At 38.1% G+C, this 13,300-nt stretch overlaps 2 protein-coding genes and 1 long non-coding RNA gene across 4 annotated transcripts in view; 1 reads left to right on the top strand and 2 right to left on the bottom strand.

Annotated features, from left to right (window-relative positions):
• Positions 1-13,300, bottom strand: part of atp1a3b (ATPase Na+/K+ transporting subunit alpha 3b) — a 36,609-nt gene that overhangs the window by 17,363 nt on the left and 5,946 nt on the right. The window lies entirely within an intron of this gene.
• LOC143421093 (uncharacterized) lies at positions 508-2,264 on the bottom strand. Its single transcript, XM_076890081.1, has 2 exons — positions 1,983-2,264; positions 508-1,094 (listed from the first exon to the last, which is right to left on the bottom strand). Exons 1-2 carry the CDS (start codon positions 2,240-2,242, stop codon positions 824-826), a joined length of 531 nt encoding a protein of 176 aa, XP_076746196.1. The 5' UTR covers positions 2,243-2,264; the 3' UTR covers positions 508-823.
• Positions 2,654-5,799, top strand: LOC112432628 (uncharacterized). Its single transcript, XR_013100848.1, has 7 exons — positions 2,654-3,039; positions 3,185-3,231; positions 3,544-3,588; positions 4,426-4,455; positions 4,917-4,985; positions 5,192-5,266; positions 5,662-5,799. It is a non-coding gene; the product is annotated as an uncharacterized LOC112432628 (long non-coding RNA).

The following is a 13,300-nucleotide window of genomic DNA, read 5'->3' as shown; positions in this document are numbered from 1 at the left end:
AGAGCATCCCCAGTCCCTGAGCTCCTGCTGCTGCACCCACAGATATGTACAGCAAGCACTGATACCTTTTTAGTCGGTGGGATTCCCTTGTGATCACCTTTACTAAATATCTACAACCAATCTGATTATATCCTGTTATTGTTTTTTTTTTTTTTCAATGTTGAAATTAAAATCTAGTAGCAGCCTTCTCATTTCTTTGTGTTTTGTGCTGTTTTACAGGCCCACAGAGGAGGACGGCTCCGAGGCAGATGAGGGACGGGTCCCAGGACGGTCCATCGGCGGTGGAGCTGGCCATCCTGGAGTCCCTGAAGAGGCCACACCAGTCTCCAATGGAGCATTTCCTCCTCAGCCTTGTTCCTGCTCTGGAGAGCAGCTGGTCCTTTTTATTCCTGTCTCTCTGTAAATTCTTATATTTTATATATTTATGTTTAATGTTTTTCTGTTTGAGACTTTTAATATTATTTCAAATAAATGTTTATAATGACTAATGTCTCAGTTCTACTACACAGCAAATGTTGGCACACGACTTGACACATGTAGAATTTATTTCATATTATACTAATGACAAAATATACTGATACAGTGGGATGCAGAAGTTTGGGCAACCTTGTTAATAGACATTATTTTCCTGTATAAATTGTTGGTTGTTACAATAAAAAATGTCAGTTAAATATCATACAGGAGACACACACAGTGATATTTGAGAAGTGAAAAGAAGTTTACTGGATTTACAGAAAGTGTGCAATAATTGTTTAAACAAAATCAAGCAGGTGCATCAATTTGGGCACCACAAAAAAGAAATGAAATGAATATTTAGTGTATATCAATGTGTGTGTCTCCTATATGATATATGGGGTGCCTTTGTCTGGATGTGCTTCCCATCCAGAGCTGCACAGCACAGAGGAAAGTTCCAGCGCTCCTGGAATCCCTCTGTGATGGAGCGCCAGTCTCCAGGTGAAGGCACAGCCATGAAGTCGTCCACTAGACAGTCCCAGATGGACGTCGCTGCCTGGGGGGTGATCTGGCTCACCGTGGACACACCGACTCTGAAACTGAACGCGATGGTCCTGAAGGAGTCCCCGGTGACAAGGAACCTGGACAAAATTGTTCAAAATCAGTATTATGTGTACTGCAGTTACAAAATACATCATTCAAATTCCAAAATACTTTTGTGATGTCAGATTTAAATCACAAAACATGAATCTTACATAAAACCTTTTGTAATTATAAGGATAATTACAAAATGTATATTAGATCATATCTAAAACAGTTGTTTTATTTTAACTTTAACATATCATAATTTGATTGGTAGCAACTTTTGCCACTACAGTGAGCCAATCACTCACAATTCCTAAACATGTCAATCAGGTAGGAATGAAGTGAGACATTAATAGAAATAAAGAGTTGTATGTTGACATGTAGCCCTTTCCTTGCTTAAATCATTAATATTTTTGAAAAATTAATCTGTGATAAGACATAGCTTATCAAGATAGAACCATGTAACTAAAGATGAACCAAACTGTTCACAGTTTTATCTAACTCTGTTTTAATAAAGGCTGTGACCCCTGCTATAGAGTCTGACAGCTGCAGGGATTATATACAAATATTCAACTATCCCAGAATTAAACCAGGTCTAAATAAAAAGGAGTGAGTATCACTACAAAGGTTAACTCAGTGGTCCTAATGCTACAGTTTGATATCAGCAAACACCGAGCGCATACATTGATGTGACACCACAGCCATGCTATCATGCAAACACTGATAACAGCATAAATCGAATTAAATCGGGACTTGATGAGACCTTCTGAGTATCACTAGAAATATTATAAAGAGTCGTCTCTGTACCACAGTTTGCTTTCAGTAAACACCGACAGCATTCACTGTTAGCATAGCACATCCATGTTAGCAGTGTATAACTGGATGGATTAGCATATTAGCACAGATATCAATAAAGGACTACCGTATTAAATAGTTTTACTAACCTCAGGCAGACAGACAGGCGCTCTGCAGGTGGGATTGAGCGTCTGTAGTTGGTGTCTAGGCGGGCAATGCTGGGACCGACGAGGGAAAGCAGGTCCTCAAACTGGCCGACGGTGATAGCGCTGGAATCGGCCGTCATCCAGGCGCAGCTCCTGGAGCAAGTGGTGAAACTCACCAAACTGCTCATGCCTCTGGAGGACCTGATGGACCCAGGTACGGCGAGGACGTCTTTTACGCTGCTGCTCTGCTCTCCACAGTACATAGAGAAGGGAGACTCTCTCTTCAAGTGCTAGCTCGATAGCTGCCATCTTGCAAAGATACCGGTCTGGCACAACTCCCTCCCACATTCCTCCCACATTTCTCCCACATTTCCGGTTCACGCGCGTCAAAATATCATATTTTGACGCGCGATGGATTTTTCTTGGACACGCGTTGAGACGCGAATGTACACGCGTCAAATTAGGGGCGTTTGGGGCGTTTTATTCGCGTCCATCGCGTTCGGTGTGAACACACCGTAAGACGCCTCCATCATCAAGCTAGCAGGTGCCTTTTCCCATATAATATTACTTTATTCTCGTGTATTTGGAACGGAAGCGTAGAGCTGCCACCCAGGCAAAAGAGAAATATAAGTATATCACGTTATAACGTGAAAAGTTTATCGTTCTAACAATATACTATCATGTTTGAACAACATGTTTGAACAACATTGTACGAAAAATGTACATAATTATCACGTCCGTACAATATTGTGCGAACGTGACAATTATGTATATTATAATAACGTGATATTATATTATACAAACATGAAAAGCATAATGTTAGAACAATAAACATTTCACGTCATAACGTGATACAGCTCTATTTTTCTTTTGCCTGGGTGGCAGCTCCACGCTTCCATAATTTGGTAATCAAAATATGTAACTTAATTAATTATATTGTGACGTACTTTTGCCTTTTCTTATTATTCTGCCTTCTCAATAACTATCAAAGCCTATTCACATTTAATTTGGCTTTCACAGAAATCCTACCTCTCCTTCTGGCTACAGAGTACTTACCAAGGTTAGAAACAAAGAACAGTTATGCTTTATTAATGTTCGCTAATTACAATGTTCCACATTTCCTTGCTTTTTAAGTCATTTTTAGGCTTTTTAGAGTTTTTGTTTTTTATTTTTTTAGCAGTAATGTTTCTGCCTATTTATTTCAGCCCATGAAATCGAATGCAGATCTTCCTAATGTGAGATTTACATAAATGTAAGTAATTTTGTTTGTCATTGTCATTAATGTTGTTGCTGTTGTTGTTTTTGTGCAGTTTGCAATCATATAAACCTAGCAAGCATCAGTCAGCACAGTGACTAACCTAAACAGATTCTTGCTTTATTCACATATATTATATGTAATTATATATACCTGCACATTGTACCTAGGGTTGCAGCCACTTGGCCCCACCCCATTGTTGTGACAGCCCTGATTGTACTTATACACTGCATCTGAACAGGGAACAGTCTGCCACATTAATGTATTTTTAAGTGACTTGTTTGTAATACATGAATTTGTTTTTTACAGATGTCAAAGTCTCAACCTCATGCTGCCCTCCCCCATCCTCCTAAAGTAAGTATTTGTTGTTGTAGTTTTTTATGCAGTGTCTGTGTCACATGCTAATCATAATTATTGAAATAACTGTTTTCTAACAGATTTTCCAAAACACTAGTTATGTTTGTTGTCATTCAGACCAATACTACTGCTTAGACATTGTTTAGTGGTCATGCATGTTTGACAAGCTCGTTATGATACCAAAACAGTAGGCCTATCACAATAATCGATATATCGACTTAACACACAATACATGTACATGACCTCAATAATTGTTGATGATGTAATTTATCCGCCATTATATTTACAAAAATAAAATATAATGATAACAAAACAATAACATTAAATAACATTGTTTTCTATTTGTTAGAAAATTTACTATTTATTCAAGTTTTTAAGGTATCTAATATTTTGATTCCTAATTTCAATGATCTAAATACTTTAAGAATTAGATGTTGGTTTGTCAATTGAAAGTGTGTAGATCTTGCATTATTATGGTGTTATATTATGATTATACATTCAAAGACATAAAATGGTCTTAAAATGACAATGACATAACTTGTCGCAATTGTTTATGGGGCAATATACCGACCAACAAAAAGTCGCTATCGTAACAGGCCTTCAAAACAGACGGTTTTATGATTGATAAATTCAAAAAATAAATACATTTAATTTCTCTGAGATTCTCTAATATTCAGTTACAGTTCACAACACAGTTACCCGTACATGCAGTATTATACTGTAAATATAAATCTCTGCATTTAGCATCCCACTAGAAGCGTCACAGTTACTGCCTCTTTTTTTTTTTTACAAATACCTGTACTATCACTAACACATTTACTGTTTTACTTTTAGCCTGTGGATACAAATGCAGATTTCCTTAATGTAAGTTGTGCATTTTAATTACATCATGTTATTTTTATTATTATTTATTTATTTATTTTATTTTACATTCAAATATTTCAAGCTTCTTGGTTAAAGAAGCTTGATTGCTAGTAGGTAAAGAATAGTTCACCTATAATTCATATTCCCAATTAATTTCTCACCTCTGATTGAATGCCTTTGTTTGTTTTCCTTTTGACTATAACAAAACATTTTTGCTGGATATATATGGTGAATTTATATGCATAGATACAGTCGTAGTGCTTGACACATGCAAACAGCAGTAGATGTACTAAAAAGGAAATAATTACAATCATGATGTTGATTGCTGATGTCAGTATATATATTTTAGAGGAATGTTTTGTTTTTCACCCAAAATGAACTATATTGCTTCAGAAGAGATTTATTACCCTACCGGACTCTTATATATTGTTCTGTTTTTTGTTTGTTTTTGTTATTTTCAGGTTCAATGGTGCGTGTTCTTCTAATGGCCGCCTTCCCACTGGAGGTTTTGATCCACAGCAATTTAAAAGGTAATCAGCTTTGAAAGTCAGTTCAAATGGTTAGCTAATAGTACTTTAAAAAGCCTACAACTCTGTCACCAGTTTCTTTACCAAAAATTACCCATAAAAGTATCGCTCAATAGCATATATTGTAGTTCAAATGTTTAGTTGTACAAATATCAAATTTTTGGAAATCTAAAACTAGTCAAACACTCAAATGTTCATGCTTTTTATAGGAGGACAGAGCAAAACGGACATCGGCGCAGAGTGAAGAACTGCCCTTGATAAGGACACTATGACAGCCATATATAGTAAGTGAAGACTTTCTGTGTATCTAAAATTGCATACAGCACAAGTAACTTACTTTGCAACCATTAAAATAGGTTGTAAAGTAAGTTACCAATACAAATAGGTGATGATGCATTGTAGTGGTTGGTCTCAGACAAAGAAGGTCAACAGATTTATGAATGCTGGAAGGTAAGGAGAGACGACCAAAAGGGGTGTTAGCATTACTGTAATGTGAACTGGATAGACTTCCCATCTAGGAAAAAAAAGAGGTAAAATTATGCGTAAAATATATCTGTATTAATATCTGTATCTATATAAACAGAAATATCTGTTTGCTAAATGAAGCCAGCTAACATAAATCACATTTTTATTTTAACTCTGATAAAAGTAATAGAACTGTGACTTTTGTTTGTTACAGTGGCGGTAAGGAAGGGGTTTCCCAGCGTGTCCAGAAGGGCTTTGAGGATTGCTGTGAAAGCTGGGGGAACTGAGACTGCTGGAAAAGGAAAAGAAATTACATTTTAAGTATGCTGACTTATGTTCATACAATCACACACACATATACACATACACACACATATGTGTGTGTGTGTGTGTATATATATATATATATATATATATACACACACACACACACACATATATGTATATGTGTGTGTGTTTCTTTTAGAATGTTTGAGTATGTAATGAGAATAAACTTATAAAATGAATATTCCTTGCTTGATTGATATGCTATATGTATGTTTTAAACATCAAATAAAGATTTCTTTCAGATGTTACATGTGAATGTGTTTTCTTAGAAATATATGAAGGGTTAAATTTATATTTTTTTGAATGATTTTAAATAAATTTAAATTGTATTTTGAAATATATTTTATTAATATATTTCAAAATATACAAAAAATGGCCAAAAAATATATGTGCTAAAAAACATTTCAAAATACATAAACATATTTCAAAATGTATTTTAAAATACATTTTGAAATACATTTCAAAATATACAAAAAATGGCCAAAAAATATATGTGCTAAAATACATTTTAAATATATAAATATATTTTAAAATGTATTTTAGCACATATATTTTTTGGCCATTTTTTGTATATTTTGAAATATATTTCAAAATGTATTTTAAAATATATTTTTTTACCGTATGGGTATCCTGAGCATAACCATATATAATATCCACTGAAGTTAAAAAGAGGTGCTTTGCAACATTAAACTGCAGTGTGCAGTACGTATTTTTCGGACCATAAGGTGCACAGGATTATAAGGCACATTAAGCGAAACAAAGCAGTCAGATAAATCAAACTTTATTAAACTCATTCTTCTTGCTTCCTCCACTTCTGTACCATTGATTCATTAATGTTGAATTCTCTGGCAGCTGCTCTATTCCCATGTTGTTGCAGTCTATTAATGACTAACCTCATATTGTGGATGGATTATCTCAGTTGTTCTCCTGACTGAAGTTTGGTCCGTTTACAACATCCTGCCATGCGATTGCATTTGTCTCTAACCATGAAGAACCTTCACGTTAACTTTTATAAGTGGAAAAGTGTTAGTGTTCGTCCTCCAGCTTCACTGTTTATGTTATGCTAACATAGCTGTGTCGCTAGCGATCACGTAGCACATCATTATATACCAGCTAGCCCAACTTCAGTAACCCTACAAACGTCACTGCTGTTTAGTTTCCTGTCTTCATTTATGTTGGAAGTGATAGCAGAGCTGTACGTTTGATTTTTTTCAGAAATCTCTCAGTCAGAACATGCTATATCATGCTTAGGTAACTAGCGAAACTAGCGAGCTAACTTCCGCTAGCTTCCTGCTAACTTCTAACTCCGTTAAATGTAATAACTTTTGTTTTCATGGATGCCTGGAAGTTAAACTTTATAGTTACACCTGGTAAAGCAGCAATGCTGATCGTTTTATTAAAGATGAAAGAATTTAGACAGTTTTTAACTCTAAGTGATGCTGCAGTGTTGTTTGACCTGATGCATACGGAGTTTAGGACCCAGATTACTCCCAGATTTAAGAGCATCTTAGTCCGACAAATACGACAATAACAACGGCCGCTTGCATGTTCTGCAAAAAATGTGCTTTGTTGTGTATCTGACGGACAAACACCAAACCAGTTCCACATCACTGAAGTTGCACCATTTTTACAAACCAATTCTGGTTCATCTGTTTCACTCAACAATCGGCCATGTGCGTATGAAAACAAAGGCACTGCGCATGCGCGTTTTACTCCCATTCTATCGCGATATTTCATTTTCCTATCGTTGCCTAACATTATACCGGTATTACCGTGAACGGTATAATATGGCCCAGCCCTACCCATGACTATAAAAACCTATTATTATAAGCATTGTTAAAGAATTGAAAACATATTACCCGGGTGGCTCGGTTTTGCTCAACCAAATATAAAACTGGGTTAGGAGTGAATTATCAACACATCAAAGCAAGTGCCTGCAGCCCGATCTACCCATTTGATCTCCATTGATCAAATAATGCTCCCTTCAATGACCACAAGATCCTGATGGACACATCAAAACGTATAGTGCAAATGGTTTAACCTTGAGGTCTTAACAAATCACTTTTGCTCCTTTTCATTTACTTCTCCAGCAGTGAGCATTAACGACATAAGAAAGAGACAGCGAACAGGAAAATTGAGTTTGCAGACTCATCAAAGCGTTTCTTACCAGACTCTTGCATGCACTACAATACAAAACCATCAGAGCCACTTTGATGTCAAGAAAAATTAAACTGCGTGTATACGCAAACATGCAGACACAGACACATCAGCTGTCTTTACTCTCCTCTGCCTGCTTTACATCAAATCTATTATTCCAGTTACTGTAAATCTCCCCTTAGAAGATGGCTCACTTTGGTTAACTACACATAAGTGAGCTATTTATAACCTCATTTCCTCCATCATTACATTTTCTGATCCTTAGTCTATAGCTGTAATTCTAGCCTGTTGTCTGGAAGGAGAGTAGTCTGACCTTTGATGAGCCTCATCCATACAAATCTGCTTCATCAAAGGTCAGAGGTGACATGGAGTGACAAGAACTCCTCCCAGGAGATGCAAGTGGGTTCGCTCACTGATCCAACCTGGTCATCGGGGGAGTTGAGCTTGGTGAAACATCATTTTAGTGAAATATACAGTATTGATTCCACGCAGGGGATTGCAAAATTAAATCCCCACAAGTCAAACAGAAAAGTCAATACCTATCGACTAATAAATCAATAACAGCAGTCATTTTATGTCAAACGATAAAAAAAAAACGAGGTTAAAGGTTAACCTGTAACTTAAATATGATGAAGTGCTGAATGTGTGCTGTTGTTCACAGGGAAAAATACACCCTCTAGTGGTATAGCCGGGTTGATCACTCCTGCTTGCTCACTTTATTTAAATCTGATATTGTAAATTAGATATGAACTGCTTATCTGACCTCGAACATAATTAGTCTAAAACAAGTTGGCCCTTTATCCAAATCAAACGGACACATTTACAAAAGCACCTGGGAGGGGGTATGAAACGAGATCCCGAGTCCTCCGCACATGTTGACATGGAAACTCCCACACCCAGACCGCACCAAAACATACACCCCTGCAGTTACACCAGTGTGCGTAATAAAGATTAGCCTGCCAGTGAATTTTCCACTTGAGCTGTAATTGTACTGCTCTTGTGCAAAAGTCTTGCGAAATCATGTCTCTGCGTATTTAGTCTGTATGCAATTGTTACTTAAGACCTGCCTTTCTGGTTGTGCTCATAACTGAAAAAAAAAAGTATTCATGAAGCAACACATGCAAGACATCTTGGGAAAATTGCCGACCAATTGAGGGAGTGCTGCTCTCAACGACCACTGCTGAATTCAAAGCAAACAATAAAACCACTCGTTCAAGCATGTCAAGCAGAGAGTAGGCTGTCAGAGCGAGGTAGCTGTTTGACTGGACTACAAGCACACACACACACACACACACACACACACACACACACACACTTCTGCAACAAAAGAACAGGTGAGCAAATCTCTTGTTGCAGCAAGACTGGGCAGGCCTGGTGAGACAGAGGGTAAGGGAGCAGAGACTGATGCAGTGGAAAAGTACTGCTGCTCATCCCCTCTGAGACAGACCCTGGGCATGTGTGTGCTCGTGTGTCACGTCTCTGAAAATGACAAAGAGGAAGTGCTTGCTCATACATGTGTACACACACATGTGAACGTGCCTGTTCAGACTGAATAACAGTTAAATATCTCTGATCAGAGATCAGAGGTGTTGAATAACATGGAAAGTTACAGATTTGCCTTCTATTCAAGTGTAATTTAGCACCATTGTTCCAAAGACAACAGACTGATGGGTGCTTGTGAATCATCTGTCAGACTTTTTATTGCTGTTGTAGATAATTTTTTCCAGAGAGTGACTGAACACAGCAAATACACATTTAGGGAGCATTGTTAGCTCAGCAGTGCACCTGCTCCCCTGTGAATTTGCATGATTAAACTGATGATATAAATATGGAGACAAAGTTCTTTCTCTTTATGTCGCACACACAGCAGACAGACAATAACAGTGGCTGGCAGGGGAGGGAGAGACGAGCCTCAAACAAAGAGAGAAATGTGGTGAAAAGTAAAGACAGAGACATGGATGACAGACAGGATTGGGCACACGGAAAAGGAGACAGCAGTGGGAGGTGATACAGCGAGGTGGAGAAAGGATCAGCGAGTGGGTGAAAGCACGAGAGGAGCTGCTGTCACCCTTCTCTCATGCTTCTAATTAGATATTGACCAGCAGTCTGTCTGCTGGCTCCATATCAGTGTTTGACCCTCAGTGACCCCACTCTAATAGATTGCGCAACTGCACTTATGCTATGCGTATCTTTTTGAATGTGTCCTCAAATGCTAATAGATTATATTCTCACTTTGGGTGTCTGAGTGTGCCCTTATGTGAACGTTCATTTGCAGGATATGAATGAGTTGTTAGCAGCATGAGTCACATAGGAAGTGATATCTTGGAAGCTTATCCTTTGTTTCGCCTTATTTACAGAATGTTAAGTGTTTTAGCTTTGTGTGCGCTTGGCACTCAATTATGACAAAGGGTTCAGCCTTTAAACACGTTGCAAGATGGCTTCACTGCACCTGATTTGCAATAGTTCTTCTTGAGTTATTTTGCAAAAACAAAACAAAAATTGATTTAAAAGGGACATCACTGTCAGCTGATATATATTTTTAGATCTTTATATCTCTCTTGACATTAGCTGTTAAATCAGGTGCTCGAAGAAGAAGAAAATATGCCATGCAGGAAGAACACGTGCTGCCTGTGTTTTTCTGTCCAGCTGTATCGCACAGCTCTGGGTAATTCAATGAGCCTCCACTGTCCTGAGGAAGGAAACGGAGACCCGTGGCTGGAATTACAGACACTCGCTCTTTCACAATATCACAAGCAAACAGAGTGATGGACAGACATATCTTTGGCATCATCAGGAAATGGAGAAATTCCATGCTCCTCTGTGGATAACGGAATGCAATCACTCAGATCTGGTGATATCCTGATTGATCAAAGTGTGTTTCAAATATCAGTAACTATCTTTTCCCCCTGCATCTGCATGCGCGTTTGAGTCTTGCACCGGCTGACCAAACTACACGATTTGCCCTCATGTGGACAACACTGATGAGCAAGCGTGTTTGGAGGGCAAGTAACCATGGAGACCGGCATGGCCATTGACATGGTGAATCTCAGCGGTGGCCTGGTACTCCTCGGATCCCCCGATGTAATCCAGGATGAGCAATAATTGATGCACCTGTAACTGGACACTGTAGTCACTGCTGTATAACGCTCACAGGCGATCGATTTAAGGAATAAGTATGTGTCTGTGTGAGCAGAGGTGAGTCATTGTATTGGCTACACTCCGTATGTGCAGCATCTACACGCATTGCGGCAGAGAGAGTGAGGGAGATGTAGAGTGAATAAAAGAGAGACCCAGTCACTGTACGGTAATGTGATAATACACAAAAGATAAGAAACTAAAAGTCAGCGAGGCCTGAGAATGAAAGAGAGTGTTGTGTCAGATAACGGCACACTTTCTACCTCGAATGACAGAAATGCAGGAAGTGTCATGTTGTGTTGAGGAGTGGCACCTGAGAGACGATTTATTATTATGCAAAGTCTGTTTAGCACGACAAGTTGAGGCATGAGAACTGATAGCGGGTTTCACTGGAGCTGGGAAGTAATTTTCCTTCCTCTTTCCCTGCCATAAGGCAGAACAGAAACCGGTGCTTATGAATGCACAAACACAAGAGTGTTGTTTCTTTTCACATGAGGAAGTGGTTTGTAGATGGAAGAAATACATCTACGCCCAACATTTTCTTCTTAAAGTTTTCTTTTTTTCCAATGACCACAAAATCTGTCATACATGTCATATGAGGCTAGCCTTCTTCTTTTTCCGCAGACCTGACTCATTCAGTGATAACGTCATGTCCTCTGCACCACATGATGGTGTTACTGAGTGCTTCTAACATGACTACTGAGTGGTAAACAGAAGTTTAAAGTAAAGTCACTCGTGTATGACTGGATGCATACGTTTTGTTTAAAGGTTGCATTGAGTGGAGTCAGCAAAGCCTCTCAGCCGACTGTTTCACACACATAGACCAACGAGTAGAATTAAAAGTTGTGAGAGCTTAAAATTTGTCATGCTTACATTTTTAAAGCATGTATTTACTGTGAATGTCCATAAGCTGTAGTGATGGGATTTCCGGCTCTTTTTAGAGATCCGGCTCTTTAGGTTCGGCTCACTAAAAAGAGCCGGCACTTTCGGCTCCGAACCGGCTCTTCAGGTTGTTTTGTTGCTTTAATTAATTTATTATTAACAATAATATAAAATTATGCACAAAAGGAATTACTAACGTAAAAACAAGTGGTTTTATTTATATATGTTTATATATAAATATATGCGGTGGCCCCTAGAGACAAAACACGTACAAACTCCAAAACACATTTCTAGCATGAACTGAACTTCCAAAGCAGAGCTACTAGATCACTTAAATTACACAATTGAAAGCATGTGTGTATTGTTTGTGTATTTATACACAGGCACTCATATATATATTCAAATAATTTAAAAAAAAGTTCATTTACCTGTTATTACCACACACCAAATCCGGTCGTTGGTACTTGCTGGCTTGTGTAGCCACAAGATAACAAAGGCTCAACACTGCGCCCAGCATCCTGGAGCACTTCTGTTGTCTTTTGTACGTGTTTTGAGTTTTTATGTGCTTCTGAGTTTTTAAATGCTTCTGAGTTTTTACGTGCTTCGGAGTTTGTACGTGTTTTTACGTGTTTTGGAGTTTGTACATGCTTCAGAGTTCGTACGTGATTTGAAGTTTGTATGTGCTTTGTCTCTAGGGGCCACCGTAAATATACTTTTATTTATTCACTCCACATAAAATGTAATAAATAAATCATATAATACAAAAATCAACTATTCACATTTCAAGTTTTAACTATTTAAATTTTCAGCTTTTTCCTTTCACAAATTTAAAGTGAAAAGAACACAAAACACTGCAAACCACAACACAATTAAATATAAATTATAATATGAAAACTAAAAGAACATGCATATTCTCTGTCATATGGACCTGCATGAATAAACTTTCTCAATCCTTTATCATCTGCAACCGAAAATAGTTGTGGATGATTACTATACCTTTCTAATGTTGTTGTCCCTGGTTCTCTTTCTCTCTCTCTGGCTCTGTTCCTGTGCTACTGAGTGTAACTACCGCCCCTCCCCCCTCTGCCCAGCGTAAAGCACAAGGCTCGCGTGCAGAGTGAAGCGGAAAAAAAGTGCGAGAGAGAGGCTGAGAGAAAAAAAAAAAAAAAAAAACCCACGTGACGGCTCGCGATAAGGAGCCGGCTCGCGTCGTTCACGTCAAAGAGCCGGCTCGCGTCGTTCACGTCAAAGAGCCGGCTCTAAGAGCCATTTCATTCGCGAACGACCCATCACTAATAAGCTGCTCTTCTAACCTAAAATGATCCAATGAAAGCATTTTAAAGTTAAAAACA

Source organism: Maylandia zebra, linkage group LG11, assembly GCF_041146795.1.
Source record: "Maylandia zebra isolate NMK-2024a linkage group LG11, Mzebra_GT3a, whole genome shotgun sequence".
Classification (NCBI taxonomy): domain Eukaryota; kingdom Metazoa; phylum Chordata; class Actinopteri; order Cichliformes; family Cichlidae; genus Maylandia; species Maylandia zebra.
The sequence above is the reverse complement of the archived record's forward strand: the minus strand, read 5'-3'. Positions and strand labels throughout refer to the sequence as shown.